The following is a 20490-nucleotide window of genomic DNA, read 5'->3' as shown; positions in this document are numbered from 1 at the left end:
AGTTTCATAGTCTAGACCCACTTAATCAAACTTAACCATCTATACCATCAAATAAAACAGTCCCTGGAACACTATAGCTGCAGATGAAGCCCCTTTCTGTGCCCTGAAGCCAGTCTCAGGCTTTTGGCAAAATATTCCCAGCCTCCAAAATCAGCTGACCCTTTCCACACTGCCCGAGGGCAGTAGTCCCTGATCCATCCATTTCAATAGCAACCATTCAGAGACACTATCAGATAAGCTACTTATTTTAGGAAGAAATGTCATTTACAGGTTTAAATTTCAAATTTTAGTTGTTTCAGCATGTTTGTGTGCCTTGAATGACATGAACAGTGCAAAAATGCAGTCTGTAGAAATCCAGGGGCTGGTTACCCTCCTTAGTGCTGTCTACATTAGATGTAAACTTGGTGTTTACTTGCAGGCCTATCTTTCTGATTAATGATATATGTGGGCTGAATTATAAACTTTGGTCAGATGTTAACTATTCTGTACTTGATTTTTGTTTAGATTGTTTATTACTAGCAGTTCTTTTTTCAGACTGATAAATGTTAGAAGGTAAAGCTCCTTGTAAGAGTTTCCCACAATACTGTTTTTTAAATTTGGGCAGGGAGGGAGAATGACTCTTACAAAACAATGGAAAAACACAGAAGAAAATGGCTAAAGGAAATAATCTTTAAAATATCATCCAACACAATCAGCAAAACGTGTTCCTAGCTTCTATACAATTGCCTTCATTTGGTCTCAATCTTAGGAAAGTGTTTTGGTTTAGAAACATTTATACAACATTGCACCATTAAAATAAATGATGGCATGCAAGTTTTTAGGCGTTTCTGGCTATGCCATTATAAATGTTATCTACACAGCAATTAACCAATACTTATAATCTGTCCACTTGTCCTTCTCGAGCCTCTGACAGTATCAGGTTTTAAAGCAGCCACAGCAAAACAACATCTCATATCTCACTAGTATGAAGGAGAAATTTCATTTATGGTTTCAGATGGAATGCAGATTAATTAAGTGTAATTTCACTACTTTTAGGTTTATTTATGCTACAGTTTAAAAGAAATTACCCACATTACAATCATTTACTGCAAATCAGCTAATAAGTAGTTCTGTAGTTTGCTCATTTCAGCAGATGAGAATGATCAATTTACACCTGCACTAAGTGAATGAAACTCATTTCCATTGGGTTTTATTTCAACTTATGGTTTCATTTTTCAGCACTCTTAGTGACTTGAGAACTAGCTAATCTTTCCTAAACAAAAACTTTTTTTTTTGCTATGCATCTCCAGAGTAGCCAGATTAACTGACTTTCATAGACTTTCTTTCATTTTCTACTTCATACATGTAGACAGAAACTTATTACTGAATGATTCCTAGCCCTACAATTTATCTCTCCTGAATAATCTTTACAGTTTAAAAAATATTTTTCATGGAAGAAAGTACAGATTAAAAGTCTACTAAAAGCAACCTAAGACAGGTAACATAATAGTTTTATTGATACCGTGGCAAACTATACATTAGAAAAATCACTGATACACATTTATCTGTTTAGTAAACAAGATACAGAACATCCCAAATGACACTGGGAAACAATATTGACGATATCTTCACAATAATCTTCAAAATACCAAAACAAGCACTGTTCTGTACTAATTTTTTGAAGGTACAAAAATATTGTCCTATATTCCCTACTGAGAGACAGAAATCATACCATTTTCTTTGACTTTCTACCAAAACTAAACTGAAAAATCAGCAGTTTTAGTCAATAAGTCAGAAAAGTACTATGGTGAATCTTTGTAGTAAATTTATTTCCTTAGCTTCTTTTGCTGCTTTATTGCCATTTATTACATAGTAATAATTGATAACTATTATTTGCCATTATTACTTTCAAATAGTTAGAACAAGATCAAATATTCTCCTTTTCTTTCTGTTTTCTCTTTTAGCTTCTTGAGGTGTGTATGACTTTCCTGAACTGTTTTGCAATATGTGCAGCCTAATTTTCAATGAAGTGCTGTAAGTGTCCCTTTGAAGATGCCAGAAGACATTTGTCAAGTTATTTTAAAATTTAGACTGGGTATTTGACTAGCAAATTCTAAAAGCTCTAAATAATATCTCAGGAAGAAAGTTGAAAGATTAACTTGAGCCCAAAGCACAGTTGATTTTGGAGCTTAACACCTAGAGATATTCCTATTATGACATTACCATCTTACTAAAATATGGGGGGGAAAAGAATCATGGGAGGAAAATAGATGCAGCAAAAAAAAATAATTTAGTATTTCGACAACTTTGTTTCATCTTACATGTTAGACAATTAGGACAAAACTAATAATCTAAGTACTGAGTCATGTATCTTACCATTCACACTAAGCACCATACTAACAGAGGAGTATCCTATGGTGTTGCGGGCAACGCACTCATAGCGACCTTCATCGGCTGTGCCAACATCGCGGATGGTGAGAAAGCCCTCTGGGCTAACATGGAATTTTCCACTCTCAGTTACCTGCACTCCATCCTGCAGGAAAGCCCAAAGTTGACTTATTCAAAACACACTCGTCTTCATACACAATTTTTTTGTCATCTTTTTCTCTTCTGATATTATTTTTATTTTGTATTTCTATTTTGTATGCCAAGTTTACAGTCAGATTGTTTTAAATAAGCTTATATAGAAAAATCACACGTACTTCTAAAATGTACAGTGTATTTCTTTACTTCTACAATTACTCATTATTACAAATCAAAGTATTTTAATAGGCTTTCACCACATAAGATCTATGACCCAAAAATAAGATAACACCACTTGAGAACATACATATTTTATTTTTCTCAAAATTAATCAACTGAAATAGATCTCAAGAACTTCATGTATATCAGTTCTTCATGTGCTACATATTTAGAAGCTATTTAAGGTTCATTAGAGTAAATTTCTAGTATTCACTAATTGAAGAGAAGAAAATAATCAGAAAAATTGAATATCAATATTAGGAACTCATTAATTCTCTGGTAACTCTGCTAATACTCTATACTTTGATATAGCAATTGTTATATCAATGGAAATCAAAGCCACAAAGAGGTTACCAGAAAGTTACCAAAGCCTGTCCTGGTTAGTCTCAACGTAGCAGTAGCAAATGGCTCCAATACACCATTTCTTATTGTTTTATATCAATAATGTCATTGAAATTGTGAATGTTAGTAGGCTATTCTACTGTCACAAAATACAGACCTTTTAAGGTATACATTATGAATTTTAGCTGGTCTGCATAATATTTTGCATAACTACATACGTAAATGTATCTATATACCTGCTCTGTATTAAATACTTACTGACTGGACTGCAGGTAATGTTTTCATACACCATAGGAAGGAAAAATTTGACAACATGCACTTTCAATAATGAATTATGAAGAGATGGAAAGGCCACTGTCTTTCTGCAATAACTGAATATGCAGTACCTTATTCCATGTAATGACTGGCTCCGGCTCTCCTTGAGCACTGCATGGGATCTGCACGTTTGTGCCAACCTCCACTGTCATGTCACTGGGAACACTGGCAAATACAGGAGTCACTAAAAAAGCCAAATGATACATTGATAAATTAGGAAATACAACTTGTGCAAAAGACAATCAAAAAATAGGTTAGCACTCTGTTTTTGATCAGTTTGTGAACATGTCTTAATCTATTACATGATTCTATCTGCAGGTTTTTAGTTGCTTATAACTTTGTTTTAGGGATAAAATTCTCCTTGAAGAAACTAGCATCCCATGGTGTGGATGTATATTCTTTGCTGGATAAAAAACTGGCTGGATGGTCAGGCCCAGAGATAGTAGTGAATGGAGTTACATCCAGTTGGTGGCCAGTAACAAGTGGAGTTCCCCAGGGCTCAGTATTGATGCCTGGCCTGTTTAATATTTTCATCAATAATCTGGCTGAGGAAATCAAGTGCACCCTAAGCAAGGCCATAGACAACAGCAAGTTGGGCAGGAGTGTTGATCTGTTGGAGAGCAGAAAGACTCTACAGAGGGAGCCGGATTTATACAGGCTGAATAAATGGGCTGAGGCCAATTGTATGAGGCACAACAAGGCCAAGAGCCAGGAGATGCCCTTGGATCACAGCACCCCCTGCAGTGCTGCAGGCTGAGGGCAGAGTGGCTGGATAGCTGCCCTGTGGAAAAGAACCTGGGGGTGGTGGTTGACTACAGCTGAACATGAGCCAGGGTGTGCCCAGGTGGCCAAGAAAACAAAAAAATGGTATCCTGGCCTGTATCAGCAATAGTGTGGCCAGCAGGACCAGGGCAGGGATTGTCCCCCTGTACTCAGCACTGGTAATGTCCCACCTCGAGTCCTATGTCCAGCTGTGGGCCCCGTACCACATAAAAGACATTGTGGTACTGGAGCATGGCCAGAGGAGGTTTAGATTAGATATAGGGAAAAATTTTTGCATAGGAAGGGTTGTCAAGCACTGGAACAGACTGTCCAGGGAAATTGTAGAGCCACCACCCCTGGAAATGTTCAAAAAATGTGTGGATATGACACATAAGGACATGGCTTAATGGTGAACATGGTGGAAGTGCTATATTGACAGCTGGACTTGATGAAAGGTCTTTTCCAACCTTAACGATTCTATGATTTTATTCCTGATGTCTGCTTCAGGATCATTTTAAAGTACTCAACTTCTAACATACTAGTCTAGTAGTTGTCAAAACCACTTAAGTTACATTAATTTAGAGCTCTGAAAAATATTTCTGTTAATAGCTAAACCTGTAGAAAGTCATCAGAATTAATATTGTATTAACTTGTCATCTTTTCTTTGTTGTTGTTTTAATTTTTTTAAGTACTGACAACTGCAATTTCTCAGATGACAAAAGCAAAACCTTCCACAACTCATTCAAGTGAGTCTCTCAGCTTGACTTGATGAGGTACTGAGTCTTGACAGAGCTCCTTTCTCCATGACACCTATGAGCTTCAGCCCTTAAAACATCAAAAATCACCTTCAATTCTAAGGACAGAGTACACTGTTACCTAAATCCACTATGAATAAAATTAATGTGCTTTTAAACTGTAATTTTCTTCAAATCCAAACTGATGCCTGGCATTCAGATATCATCATAAGAAGCACATACAAGATTATACAGACATTAAGGATTCTATTTCTGCTGTAACACACTGCTATATTACTGATGTCATGATATTGATATTTAGGGGGGAGTGGGAGAGGGTGGAGGATTGTGCGTTTACAGAGAAGTATGTGGCTCCACTGCAGTCATTTATACTACCAACCAATCTGGCCCTACTGTTAAACTGTACACAAATGCCTGTAAAAGACCAGAAATCAGTTCAAATAAGGCATCCAGAGGCAGGTGTCCAGCACTGGGAGGTAAGAGAGTCTGGCTCTGTGGATGTGAGCTGAGTCATGCCAGCAAACATACCTGGACCATTAATCTGTGTTTATTAACACTGACTCAACCACAGTGACCAATGACTAAATATTCCTCAGGTAAACAGTCCTTTTGTTAGAAGCCCAAAAGAAATTTTCTTTTCTTGCACAACTGAAAACAGCATTGCAAATAATCTCTGGAGAGCTCCAATTTCATGTTACATATTCAGCCTTCAATCTTGTATTTACTATCTTTTGGTGACTGAATTTTGCAACCTGAGTTGCACAAAATTTGTATTATTAAACTTTACTCATGTCCAGTGAAATTTAACACTGCTGGAAAACTTTTTTTAAAATTATACTTGTTTTATACAATCTTAATCAACATTTTATATAAGTTTTAAAAAATCATGTCAATTTTGACAAATCCATCTTCTAATACTACTCTTAACTAAGAAAAATCAATAGAATTTTTTTCTGACAAACTTCTAAGCTCATTTGAGCCCCTTTTACTAATATACAGTTTTAAGTTAGGTCAGTAAAAAGAAATGCTTTGAATTACACCTTTTATCTCCTTGAATTCAGTTCAACATCAAAATACTTAAATAAATTATGAATGGCAATATGATTATAATTTATCCTAGAAGTAACTTACTTAGAATTTAATTGAAAAAAAGTATAAAATTGGAGTTTGGGGTTAGTGTTTTAGGACTTTCTTTTGTGTCAGTTTATTTTCAGTACAAGGAATGACTTCTCTTTGTGAAGTTTGTTCTGCTTTTGTAAAAGAAAGTGTTCTGTTTCTGGATATGAAACATTATGTTAATAACACCACTTAACTAACATCATAGAGCCTTATTGGAAACTCGATTTTTCACAAAATAAAATATTTTCCAATGCATAGGAATACTGTCATACTCAAAGCAAACCTCCAGTTCTTTCAAAAAAAAAAAAAAGTAAATCAGGTAAACCCCTTTCCCAGAAGACAGACTGTTCTAAAGGAATGATACCCTGCACAAATACTGATAAATGTCCAGACAAGGTATTTGTTGGAAACCAGCTGGGATCTACAAGGAGATATACTCAGAAACAATCACACATGATACTGTGTATTTTAGTGTAAGCTTAAATATTTCTCTTTTTTCTTTTTTTTCTTCCCAGCAGCTGTGCATGGGCTGTACCTCTAGGCTGCACAGTCAGGTACACAACGATGCGCTGGGATCCAATAATGTTGACAGCCTGGCATTCATACTGTCCCTGGTCATGCAGAGCAACCCTGGAAATCCTCAGCGTTCCGGAGGATAGAACTAAGTGTCTTCTGTCAACAGACAACTGGCCTCCTGAAACACACAACAACACCATTTGCTCTTTATAGCAACAAAATCCCTTTGTGTCAGAAAAAGGGAAATTCAGGTTTTAAATTTGAGAAAACACTGGAAAATATTAAAGCTTCTTAAAAAAAACCCCAAAAAAACAAACAACAAAACAAACAAGAAAAAAGTTTGAAATCTTTACTTATAAGATAAACATGAAAAGCAAACAAATTATACATATGCTCACAATCATAATTCTGATCTCTTCTCTGTTTGTGGTAGAAATAAACATTTTCATTTAAGGAGCATGCTAAAGCATCCAAATGAGAAGGCATGAAAACACCAACATGTGTTACTGTTCATGTCATATTATTACCATGTGTATAAGACACAATTTATCTTATTTGCCTAGGCCTAGATAATCCACAGAAAAATACACATCGCCCCACAAAAAAAATGGAATATAAGTAAAATGGATGTATATCAGTGTCTGTACCCTATCCTCCCTTTCTGGACATTTAATTGATTGGAGCAGTCTAAGTAGAGGGAGAAACAGGGACATTAACAGCATCAAAATGATGAACAATGTTAAGAATCTGCTTTATGAACCATAATTTAGAATTTCCTAAGAGTTATTTACCCCGCTAGGGTTTTTACACTCGAATCAAATGGAATTTTTGCTTACCAACAAAACATCCACTACAATATTTCTTCCCGCTGGATTTGGCTTTAATGCCTTAAGAGCCATAACTTGATAAAATAGTCAGCAGAGTACACCCCGTTGTTTCTGTCAATGTGCATTAAGTGACAGAGATGCTGGTACAGTTATAGGCTGGACTGTTCTGGTTTCTGAAGAGAGCACATCCCACCTAATTTCAGACCTCCAGTTAATGACAGCTATCTCTGTTTCTTCTGCAGTACAACAGCAGTGATACATACTGCTACATACACTTTGCCTCATATTTCTTAAACATTTATTATTAGGAATCTATTATGGACACATATTTTAGTGACTCTTTTTTACTTAACAATGAAAAATACTTGGGCAGCTATCTCCTGTGGGACACCTTGCCTTTCCCAGCTAAAGGAGAAAGAGATGAACTCTGTTTCCTTCAGAGACTGAAGCATCTAAGCAAATACATGCATTTCCTTTCACTAAAGAAGTGATTCCAATATGACTGCTAAACTATACTGGTAGTTTAAAAGTAAGAATGGAACACACTTACCTCCTTTAGTCCAGGCAATAACAGGCTGGGGATAGCCTTGTGCCTCACAAGGGAAGTCAACGGTTTGTCCCTCAATCACTGTTTTGTCTTGTGGAGTGACAGTAAACTGAGGTAGAGCTACAGAAGAGGAAATAAAGCCATTTCAAAAAAAACAATTGAAAAATGCATTACTCAATTGCATACTATTTCCTGTGTAAGTTGAAATAGCTCATACTGGTGGGAAAAGAGATGCTAATGGAATTTTTTTATATTGTGACCCCTAGAGAGAAGAGAGTTAGGGCAGCCAGTTGTGCAAAAGGAACATCTCTCTCACAACCTGGCCCTGATGCCACTGAAGACATGAGATCTACTACAACACATCCAAAATAAGAGGTACAGTAAAACTTGTAGAATCAAACATAAGTCTTCCCTGGATTAAAAATATTATCTTCTCTTTGTCTCAAAACTACCCAATTAAATTGTGAAGAAAAAATGATGTAATCAAAACGTTGAGCTGTTGAGTTCTTCCATTAAAACAATGAGTGGAGCGTGGACCAGATTCAGCAGTAACACTGTGCACTAACTAACTATTCACTATGTGAGAAGTATTCAGCTCTCAAAACACAATTATCCACTGGTAATAAATGAACAAACCACACAGAGAAGCTGTTTTGTATAGCTTTAGAACTCATTAAAAAGGTATTTGCAATCTTAACTGTTTGCCAACTAAAGATTTTAACATGAGAACAGAGGCAAACAAATTTAAAGGTTACTTAAAGCATTTTGGAAATAAAAGTTCCAGCATGAAAGTGTTTGCAAAAAATATTAACTATATACACAGGAGACTTCTGATAATTGATCTCAAATACTTTATAATCACACTATTGCCATACAATATCAAAATTATTGCAAACTGAGTTAGTGTACTTTGACTTTTGTTTTGCAGAAAAGCTGTGCTAATGCCTCAGCTGGCAGAATGATAGCTTCTATCAAACTCAGCAGAAAATGTTTAAACATTCACTGAAGTGTCTACAAAAGAAAAGTGGCACAGAGCTGTATTCAAAACTCCATTTGTAGTTCTCCAGGCATAAACTCTAATCTGTAGCATTAGTGCCTGTTACAGAAAATATGTAATCATTCAAAAAATTTGACACTTCTTGTTTGTTTCTCCATGCAAACACAACATAAGAAGTTAACATTTGAAAACATTAAACTTCTGATAATAATAATTTTCAGGGAAATAGTATAAAATATCTCTGTGTGAAATGTATAGCAACTTCCCTATGGACTACAATAGTGCAATTAGAAGTAAAAACATGGATGTTTTTAGTTTGGCTTTGTCACCTCAGAAGAAAAGACAAATCCACACAATTTCAAGTAATATGCCTCTCCCAGTTTAACATGATTTACCTTGGACTATGATGTATGCAGTCGCATGGATGTTATCTATGGTGTTAGTTGCAAAGCACGTGTACTCTCCACTGTCCTCCTGCTTTACATTTTGGATGTAAAGTCCTCCTGACGGAGTTATGGTGACACGAGGGTCATTTGGTAGAGGGGTTCTGTCGCCTTTGGTCCAGGTAATTCGCGGCTGAGGGTGCCCGGTTGCGCTGCACTCCAAGGTAACGCTCTCTCCAACCAGCACTTCGGTATTTTGTGGGTGAATCACAAAACTTGGCCTGGCTGTGAGAAACAGCAATGCCTAAATGCAGCTTTTAGCTTGCACAGCTCTAATTTAGACAAATATAGTCTATAACTGGGGACACCTGGGGGATTTAATAGCTCAAAGATGCCTCTAATCTCGGTGCAAACTTTGCCTTGCTTTAAGTCTAATCTAACTGCAGACATCAATACATAAAAACAAAAGCTCATAATTGCTCCAAGGTTTTTTTCTCAACTCCCATTAAAACAGTTTTCAAACATTTTGCTCTCCTATGCTGATCTTTATAAAGGTCTCTTCAGACGCATGGACACTGAGACCCAAAACACAAACAGGCTAAACATTGCTCTAAGTGCACAAAAGCCAAAACTGATTAAGCTACATTTTAAGTAACCTTTCTCAAGTACATGAGTAATTTGCAGTGACATTTTAAGTTTACCTGATGCTGTGTGTCAAAACAAAATGTTCTCACAGCAAAGACTGTGTTTTAACAAAAAAACATTACAGTCCTGGACAGGAATTTAGTCCTTGCAAACATGAGGCCTTGGCTAGACAGAGCTAAAAGGTTCTTGAGCAAGGATGGCTGCACAGGGTGTGTCAAAGCTTCCATGAGTGGCTTGTTCAGCAGCTTGTGGTTTTTGGTATCCAGAGAGAACGTTACTGCATTGAGAAATGTTGCAATGCAAAGCCTCTTCTCCCAACCCTTCTACAGCCTACGAGACTATTATAAAAATTGCATATTACAATAAACATATTAATTAACCAGCTGAGTTGGATTTTTGTTCTAGAGATATTATAGCTTCATGATCTGGGTCTTAAGATGCCCAAGCCCAACTAATCTACATATCAAGCGCCAAAGCACTTTATTTTTTAGCAATCTTATTATCAAAACAACTCTATACGAATGCAAAATTCAGACTTAATGTTCTTTACCTGGTGACTCAAAGTATCTAAGAGTAACTTCCTGAGTTTTCACTTCTCCAGCCACATTTTTTGCCATGCACTGGTAAATGCCTTGGTCTGTTTCTTGAGTATTTTGAATCATCAACGTGCCATCATCTAGCAAGTTTAGACGGGAATCTTCTTTCATACTGAGCTCATTGCTGAGAAGAAAAGGATCTGCTAGAGTTAAACCTTTAAATCACAAGTGCAGAAAACTGCCAAATAATAAAACCCAGGAGATAAATTACCCAAAACAATTTATACAATATATATTTCCCCAAAATAATTTGTGGGGAAAAAAAACATTTTACTTTGTTAAAAACAATGGAACTTAACATTTTCTCCTAAAGAGAAGAGGAAAAACAAATCATGAAACTATTTTGCTTGTGAAATGCAAGTAATGCATCTTCAAAACAAAAAGTTAAAATAATTTTATGAGGAAAAGCTTACAGGGAAAAAAAACCCAGTGAACAAATACACATATCTGGTCTTTAAAAGGCTGTGCTAGTTGGCAAAACAATTAAAACCGTTTCCACTGGAAGTATGTCATGGAAGTTCAATATTCAAGATACTTTCTGTTAGGAGAGAGGTTAGTTGCTATAAAACCATCTTTGTGCCAACCTCTGCCTGGATTGTTCAAGAAGCACTAATAAATTTGATTATATTTTGTACTGTTTAAAATGTAAGTTAAGGTCAGGTTTTCAGGTTAGGTCATGCATGAAAAGTTTCTGTGATGTAACCTAAGAAGTCTTAGGGGGTTTTATTAAAGGAACTGTTTCTCAGTCTCCCTCTCACTACATGATGAAGAAAGCACAGAGGAGGGATGAGATCACACCTCCTATGTACAAAACCCAGCCTACTGATCTATTCAACATACTGCTCAACAGGCTTTTGACTGAAATCTGGCCATATTCAACTAGCTTGCAAACAGCTTTGCTCTCATTCATACAGCCAGGAAACAAGCCAGAGTCAATAATCGCTCACCCCAAGCTCAAGTTTCTTCTTATAACTCATATGTGTATACTGAATACGTTTTCTTTGTGTATTATAAGTACATGAGCCAGAGAAAATTCTAAAGAAATAATTATACCATTCGAGTTCAAGGCTCTATTCTTGACATACTCCATAAATGCTGCACTTTTGCTGCACAAGGGGTTCTCACTGACATCAGCAGAAAGATATAGAACCAGGACTCTAAACCATGTCATTTCATCAGCAAGTGACTAACTAAAATGCTTTATAGAAACTTTATAGAAAGGGATTTATGTTCCAGGTCAGGTTTGTATAAGAGCATTATTAAACCAAAGTCTGATTTACTGATGGTAAACTCACAGTTCATGTGTCCATTGTCAGTTCACACCAGTTTAAGGGGGTGATATGCTGGCACAAGGCTGGTTCAGCTGTGCTGTGCCCAGTGCAGCTGGAGGGAGCCAGGCTCTGGGCACAGCCTGAGCACTCACTCCACAGCAGGCTGGCCCTTGGGCTGTTTAAAGGTAGTCACCCTTTACAGAACTTTCTCCCAACTTGTAAGCGGTGAAGGAAAGAGGTGAAGTAGGTTGCCCAGACAACCTGTGCTATCTCCACCCTCAGAGGCTTTTAAGACCCATCTGGATAAAGCAATCTGGTATAATCCTGCTCTGAGCAGAAGGCTGCACTGGAGACCTCCTCCAACCTGAATTACACTACAGTCTTATGATATAAAGACTTGCCTGCCCTCCATGTATTGTTTTGAGGAGGCTGGAAACAGATGTCTCTCTCCTCTCCTGGGACAGAGCTCAACCTTGAAGGAAGATATCTCTGAGGAGCTAGGGCTCCAGAAAGAGTTCTCTGAAACTTTAATTGTATCCAGCTGGAGTCCTTAAAAAAAAGTACCTTTTTCTCCACCCCAAAACATATGCAAATGCTAAGTAATCCACAGTCTGGACATACAACATGTCCACATGTCCTGGTACTTATATATAAATGCTTTAGTATTACAGGTGTGAGCAGTTTTGCAGGTGTACTACAAATAGTACTAGAGTAATAATACTTTCTAGTTTCCAGCTCTTAAATGTTTAGAAATATTAATAAAAAGCTATGGGCCATCATTACTTCATATGCTTGTTTTAATTATAGCATGTTTTTGCTGTAACTATTTCATATATTACCATATATAGCACACGGACATGCACCCAGAAATGTACATACACACAGGCAAATGTAATTACAAGAAGTTTCTCTCTTCCTCTTTCAAACTTACTTGTTTCGAAGCCAGATAATTTCTGGTTTAGGATTGCCTTCAGCCCTGCAAGTGAAGTACACTGTATTCCCTGAGGTAACATCCACATCCTGAGGCTCTGATGTAATTCTTGGCCTCTCTATATCAACAATAAAACACACAAGGAACTCTTACTTATTTTAAAACTACTAAAAACTGGTAAATAAAAATATTTCCACATATCTTGTAAAAAATATTCGTCACAAATGTTTTGACTTAAAATATGCATATGCTTAGTCAGGATTAACTGCACTTTTCCCTGTGCAAAAGTGACTGTGGGATTTCTGACCTCCTTCATTGTTCCTTAGGACCTTTCAGCAGACTGGAAATAGATTGTGCAAATTTGTATCAGGTTCTAAAGCAGCTGTTTTATTTATTTGAACAGAGATTCAAATTGCCTATGAAGGAAAAACTTTAAAGCAGCAAGCACAAGTGCCATTTAAAATAACTTCCTCTAGATAAGTATCAGTGCCTAGCCTGCCTCACAGCATAATTTGTACAGCTTGCTTCCTGCCGTTTCCATATTCAGGCTCCTTGGAAGTGCAAAGGGCTGGTAGGATGCCATGTGCATTATTCTTGCATCAAATTCCCTTTGTGCTATCTTTTTCAAGAACCTTGTAGATGCTTATGGTCAGTTCTCAGGATCAGAATTATATCCAACACATGACCAAAAGGAAAATTTACTTATTTTTTACCTTGGCTTCATTATGTGAGTAGGCAGGCAAATGCCCATAGCTTGATGAGAAATCTGCATTTTGATTTCAGAACACAAGAGGTACTTGGCCAAGTCACAGGGTGCCCATGGGGCCAAGTTTTTATACCACTAGGTTGAAGAAATATACACAAACAAAAGGATTACAAAGGTGCTTTTCCATAAATCCTCAGTGGCAGAGGATTCCAGTGCCTGTGTGAAGTACTCCTAATAATTATAGGTGAGTAACAAAAAATTCAGTGACCCAACCCCAACTCCTACATCAGAAAATGATTTTAAAAGCCAGAACTGTGTCATCAGGGGAAATTCAATGAAGCTGATTTCTTTCCTTTCCCTCATATAGAAGGGAATAAATGACACCAAATAATATTAACGCAACACCATAGACCCTAGCTGACAATCCTGTCATGATCAGAACTGAAATATAAAAGGGAAAAATAAACTCCTTCAGGATAATCACCTTTCGTTCTTCAAAGGGAAATTTCAAACATGGTTATATTTGTTTCATTAAAGATAGGCTCAAGGGTAAAAGCAATCAATCCTGTCAGAAGCACACAAAACCAGAAAAGGAACATGGAAATATTTCTAGAAATAACCAATATTATCCAGAGGTGGTCAGTATTAAACACAACAATAAATTCTAACTCCCCCCAATAATACAGTTTAGGTACATGCAGCCCATTACAAATAAGCCATCAGGAAGTGGCAAACCCACCGCAGTTCAATTCTTCTGGTGTTATTGTGGCCACAGATCTTCCCTGGATCCTCCGAGGGTACTCACAGGTGGCTGCTGCCTGCGCGTTACCCGACTCCGCGTACGCCTTCAGCAGCTCCGCCAGCCACAGGATCTCACAGTCGCAGTGGAGAGCGTTCGAGTCCAAACGCCTGCACAAAACAAGGAGCAGCCACAGCCCCGTTAGCAAGCCTCAGCCATTTCTCTAGGATCAACATGCCCTGTAAATGGAGCAATGCCTTTATCTGTGAATAGTGACAACAGCCAACATGCAATACAGGTGATGGTTACTTGCTTATAGGCATTCTGGTAGTTTTTATTAGAAGAATGCATGTCATTTTTACTGCCCAAAGGACAATCTGTGTATATTATTTAGTCCATAAGACAATGATTACAAATAATTCCAATATAGGAAATAAACTTCAGTCAGTAACTAAAGAAAATATAGAAAAATAAGAAAATATATCCATAAACAACTGGAGCACAGTTAAGAAAAAAAATATTTAATATTTAAAACAATTACACCACAAAAGGCATTTACAAGGAAGATAAATATTGCAAGAGAAGATACAATCTAATTCTGTTATTTAATGTTTCATTAGTTCAATAATAATTCAATTTACTTACAGTCTCTTCATAGATTCTAAGTGGCTAAATGTTCCAGGAATCAAATGAGCTATTCTATTGTTATGCAAAAACCTGTTAAAAACACAGAAATATGCATGTAATAATTCAGATTTTGTGATGCATTAATTTCATTTACATAATTCTGGAAGTTTTCAAGAGAAATTAATCTAAGAAAATTTAAGAAAAAAAAAAATTGAACCTGTTCAGCAATTCATTGTCTGGTATTTTTTAAGTGGCCTCCAAGGTATACTCGGGTATGTGGGGAAAAAGAAGTCATAAGTAACTACAAGGAAGGGAGTTCATAAGCATTCAAATTAGAAATCAAAAAGGTCCTAAATAAATAGTCTAGTTCTTCATTCATAACATTTATTTTAGGCCAAACATTGATAACAGATCTTTGGGAAGTAGTTTTGCAAAAGAAAAATAAACCACAGGCAATGCTCACTTCTGCATGCCTCTAAGGTCAGCCTCGCCAAAGCGCTCTTGGAAAGACTACGTAGTAGTTACAGCAAAAAAAATTTAATTCAAAACCATCTATGGGAATGATAAAAATATTAGTTTTTAGTTTAAAATGCTTGATTTAATTCAAACAAGGAAGCAAGCTGTCTTCTGAATCTTACCCCAAGAAAAACAAACTTACAGCCTTTCAAGTTTTGGAAGATGAGTAAAGGATTCAGGTTCCAATGTTTCTATTTGATTAAAGTGCAGATACCTGAAAATATGTTAAACAAAAAGAAAAATACTGAAACAATTTTCTTGGTGAAATATTTTAAAGAACTTATTGTTTCCATAACATTTACAGATCTAAATGACCATAGTGATGTAGCAGCTTTTTTCTGTTACCATCTGAATCTCATACTTGAATCTGAGAAATAGAAGACATGACAAAGACGTGTTTGCAGATCACTATATTGAGGGTGTGTGTGTACATATATAAGCAAAAAAGCCTCAAATATTGCTTTGGAGATAATACTTTGAATGCTATTTTGCCAACTCTGATGTTCATTGTATGCATGCTTGAAACAATTTATCAGAAAAATAAAATTATTATTTTTTAATAGGAAAAATGTTAGAGGTCATTTAGAAAACTTTTACAGTTTCCAGCACAATAACATTTTTCATGGCCAAATGTTTTCATTTCCATTAATGAAAATGTCAAAAGATGCTGAGAAATCTTCTCCAGCCCACAAACACTAACATTTAGAGCTGTGAATGTTCTCAAAACCAAATTTGTAATATAAACCCAAGTTTGACTAATTTGACTTTAGACAAAGGACTTCCTAGCAACTGGTGCTGTTTGATGCTCTCTTGATGCTTATGCAACCTATTAACATTACACAACAATAAATCCACACAGCTGTTAATGCTGTAAAATTGACAAAGTTAACATAACAAGACAATTAACCAGACTATTAACCTGTAACTTGTGAAAATGGACTGCAAAGGCAGGATCATTCCAGCATCTACTATTTTGTAGAGCAACCCCTGAACCTTGCAGATGAGAAAACAAGATGCACTGGCTAAGACTGGCACAAGAAACTGTGAAAATGATTTATAGACTTTGGATCTTGATTATATCCAAATGTATTCAAAACCCTTTAAGTTTCATATTTGACCTCTGACAAACTCAGGAACCTCTGGAGAATGTGTATATACAGAAATCACTGTGGTCTGAAGAACAAAAAGGCCTGTCATTTAAAAACAGTAAGAACAACTCCGAGCTCAATATCTCCTGAAACACCAATCCCTCAGCACAACAAGGACAAGGACATGGGGACTGGCCCGTGATGAGCCAGATGGTGGCTGGGCAGAGAGAAAAGTGATGATTGCAGCCAGGCCCTTGCAGGGAGCCCTGGAAGGCGCGTGCAGGGGAAGCCAGGCACGTGCCTGGCAGCCTCCCAGGGCAAGCGCGAGCCAGCGAGCGATGCCAGGGAGCAGTGAATGGGGAGCACAGAAAAAGGCAATAAATCAGCACGGGCGTGACCAAGCACATCAGAGTGTCAAGCCTGCCTGCTGCCAGTGCAGTGCCACAGAGTGTCTTGAGCACACAGTATGGTCTTGTTAGCCTGAAGAACCAAGAACGCATCACCTTGGTGGGAACTGCCTGTTTTCATCTCCCCTTTAAAAATACAGGGTGATTTCTTCTAAATTAAAAAGACAGATCTCAAAGGCAGATATGTCCTGCAAGATTCATTCAATTTGCCAGCAGAGAGAAGAGAGACCTCAGAGAGGAAGGACTGGCCGGACAAGGACTGGGCATGGCCCAGCCAGGAGGTGGGCAGGCACCCCTTGCCAGGAGCCAGGGCTCTGCTCGTCCACCTTCCAGGGTCAGCAGCATTTGGGAGGGAGCAAGGCAAAGTGGCAATCACTGCAATGAAAGAGTACAAAGGGAAAAACCAGGCACAACTATGGGGTTTGTTATCTCCGAAGCAGCTCTTGTTTTAGAAAAAAAATTACAAACACTACTTCTTTTGCAGGCAGCAGTCATTTTTTTCCATTTTAACTTCTTTAATTCTTGCATTTTTATGCCTCATGAGCACCCTGCAAACACATCTCTTTATATTCCAAATAAATAAGCTCTTGCACTTCTTTGGCGTTGACAAGGCAAGATTTGTAGGCACCCTTATTTGAACAAAAATAACATTGGTAAAAGCAGACCCATTAAGTCACACAACCCCTTCTTCAGGGCCACAAATCAGGGTGAAATTAGAAAGAGAGAAAAAGAAAGAATATCTCTCTCAGATAGTTTAAGTAGTATATACATTGCAAAACTCAAAGCTGCAGCCCATAATGGCTGTTTAGTACTCAGGACTATTAGAAATACAGATGTAATCAATGTGTGCCTGACAAGTCATCTTGTTTTTCCAAACAAATAAAAAAAAATTTTCTGTTATAAACCTTGCCTTGTTTACAAGCTCACACCCTTGCAGATACAATAATTCAGGTGCTGAAGAACCTTTTAACAGCTAACTACGCCTCATCAGATATCATGCTGTCTAAAGTAGCTCAAAAAAATCAAATCATGAAATCCAGCTGGAAAATACTCTTAACTGCTTCACAATAGTTGGGTACACAAGTTAATTGGGTTTTGCAGGTCTTTAAATTATGATCTAAAAAACTCCTGAGCAACTTATCGCACAATTTATTAATAGAACAAGGTGTTGAATATCTGGCCAAAATAATTTGTAATTCAGAATAAATAGATGCAGAAACAGGATTGCATTTTAAATATACAGTAAAGAGAATAAAAAAAATCCTGGGCATTATGACCTACACTTTAATCCCATTTTATCACTTAGGTTTATCACTTTTATTATTTTCTTCTATGTACCACAATAAAGTTTTGTAAAGGTATATTTAAATATTTTAATTAATATGATAATATCTTGGACTTAAAATTCACTCTAAAGGTAACCATATTTAGGAAGTACTCTCACACTGGCATATCTTTATAGGCATCTTTTGTGTTCAGAGTACAAAGCACTAAAAATAGTAGTATCATGTAATAAGTTAGATATTTTAAAGACTTTCAGAATGGAAATTGAAAGAAAAAGCATGCAAGAGTGATTTTTAAATACCTACATGTCTTTCTTTTCTTTTTTTAATTCCAAACTCACTACCTAGAATTAAATAAAAGGAAAGGAAATACTTATAGGGAAAAGAAGTCCAAATGAAACACCTCAAGAGGAAGATTAAGACTGTATTAAATAAGCATGGTATATATTGTCATTCTTATTATTAATCTTGTAGGACAAAAGTTTACAGTAAAATTCAGTCCCAGTGGCATTTTTCACAGCACTAAATTTAGGATTATGTCTTATGTAGCTTTGTAATTTTTGTAGGTGAGGACTTTTATTAAATAAGCCAATTGTTCATTTTCTAATAGCATCATCACATCTTTGGGGAAATACTTACCCACTAGCTGAGTATAATCTATGCTCATAATATTTAAACAACATGTTTGCCCTTTTGATTATTTGAATGAGAATGAACAAACATATATTATCAAAGAGCTTTCCCTTCTCAGGAACAACAAGTAGCAGCCTTAAACCACAAGGAAAAACATTTAAATTTATTTTGTGATAATGATATAAAATATTGGAACAGGATACTTAAAGAGATTATGGAATCCTCACTGAAAACTTTTAAAATAAGGCTAGACAAGTATCTGTTTCCAGTTTGTGGTCCCTAGCTGATCTTATTGTAGAATAATAAGTATTAACTTCTCAAGGCCCCTGTCATACCTCTTGGGTTCCTTTGTTTGTTTATTAATTAATTATCTGACATAGAGTCATGCAAATCAGGAACTTGTCGTATAAAACAAGAAAATAAATCACAACACTTCAAAAATACTGAAAACTGAATTGAGGTAATTAGACTTAATAAAACAAACAGTATCACTATATGTTAGTTAAGGTTTTTGTCTATTAATTCCCCGAATATGTATATGTGTATATAAACTACATCACAACTAATAACATCTTATAAAGAACAAAATTAGTATCTTAATGCAAAAGTTAAAAGAAAATGCATAACTGGAATTAGGTAAACAGATTTAAATAATTCCATTAAAATTTGGGGATGCCACTAGTTAAATAGTGGAGAGTACACTTTTTGTCCCTGATACATAAGCTGAGATCTCAAAAATGTGATAGAAATTTGGAAAGCAAGCAATGTATACACATCTGGAAATGGACTCCATTTAGAGGTAGATCTCGGGATCCAAACTCACGACCTCCCCAGCAGGGAGGGTGATTTTGTGACATTTCAGGTGGGATTCAGTTGCCAAGCCCAGGCACAGAGGCACCGAGCAGTCCAAGCCCAGGCACAGCCCTCCTTGCCTTTCGGGTGTTCTGTCTGCCTTCCGGCTGCTGCTCGGAAAAAATGCAAGTTTCCTGCAGCTTTCTGCTGTCTGTGCCAGACCCAAACATATGTATGGCAGATTTAACAGTGTCTAAACTGGTACTAAGCAGCTACTTTTCATCAGCTGACTCTCTCCCTTCATGCCCAGCCCCAGGTGAGAAGTTAGGTGATGAAATATGTACGGCTCAGTGCGTTCAAGTACCTAAAACTGCCAATTTTTCTTCAAAATTTACCCTAGCAAAACCAGGTTTCACGATCTGATTCCAAGATCTTTTTCCCTTGGCAGAAATTTCCAAAGGAAAAGCTATTTTGACTACATCAGCAGCTAAGAATTCTGCTTCAGAGCTTTAAGGAGGAACCTGCCAGCTGCAGTAAATACTTAGAGGTTTTATCCCTTATACATGCAACAGTACATTTAGCTTTTAGTTAGTGTAATTTAATTACATTTAACTACATTTATTTTCTGGCAACAACATCAATCACCAAAAATGTGTTTACTTTGCTATTCAGGTATTTTTTAAAAGCAACTATCAGTTGAATTCTGCTTCAGTGGAGTAGAAGAAATTGCTGTGAAACAAGTCATTCCCTGAAATGTGGTCCACAGTGTCTACTTCTGAGAACTCTGCTGAGCACTGAGAACAGCATTTGGCTGAGTTAACACAACCAGTAGCAAAATGTGTTCAATAACTTGTGGCCACAGAGACCTCAAATGCAGAAACATTGATTCAGTACCATCAATACAGTTCAAAACTGAAACTAGGACACTTAGAAACTTGTTTGCCAAAGGTAACTCTTGTCTTGTTAGCAGTT

The 20490-nt window shown here is 36.7% G+C and overlaps 1 protein-coding gene across 1 annotated transcript in view; it reads right to left on the bottom strand.

Annotated features, from left to right (window-relative positions):
• Window positions 1-20490, bottom strand: part of PXDN (peroxidasin) — an 84391-nt gene that overhangs the window by 26876 nt on the left and 37025 nt on the right. Inside the window, exons 5-14 of the mRNA XM_064412047.1 lie at window positions 15458-15529; window positions 14818-14889; window positions 14173-14342; window positions 12728-12845; window positions 10480-10649; window positions 9297-9569; window positions 7908-8024; window positions 6550-6708; window positions 3450-3562; window positions 2356-2512 (exon numbers count right to left, since the gene is read on the bottom strand). Coding sequence (XP_064268117.1) covers window positions 2356-2512; window positions 3450-3562; window positions 6550-6708; window positions 7908-8024; window positions 9297-9569; window positions 10480-10649; window positions 12728-12845; window positions 14173-14342; window positions 14818-14889; window positions 15458-15529 — 1421 coding nt within the window. The remainder of the gene's footprint in view (window positions 1-2355; window positions 2513-3449; window positions 3563-6549; window positions 6709-7907; window positions 8025-9296; window positions 9570-10479; window positions 10650-12727; window positions 12846-14172; window positions 14343-14817; window positions 14890-15457; window positions 15530-20490) is intronic.

The sequence above is a fragment of the Passer domesticus genome, chromosome 3, assembly GCF_036417665.1.
Source record: "Passer domesticus isolate bPasDom1 chromosome 3, bPasDom1.hap1, whole genome shotgun sequence".
NCBI classification, from domain to species: Eukaryota; Metazoa; Chordata; class Aves; order Passeriformes; family Passeridae; genus Passer; species Passer domesticus.
This window is presented reverse-complemented; position numbering and strand designations above follow the sequence as displayed.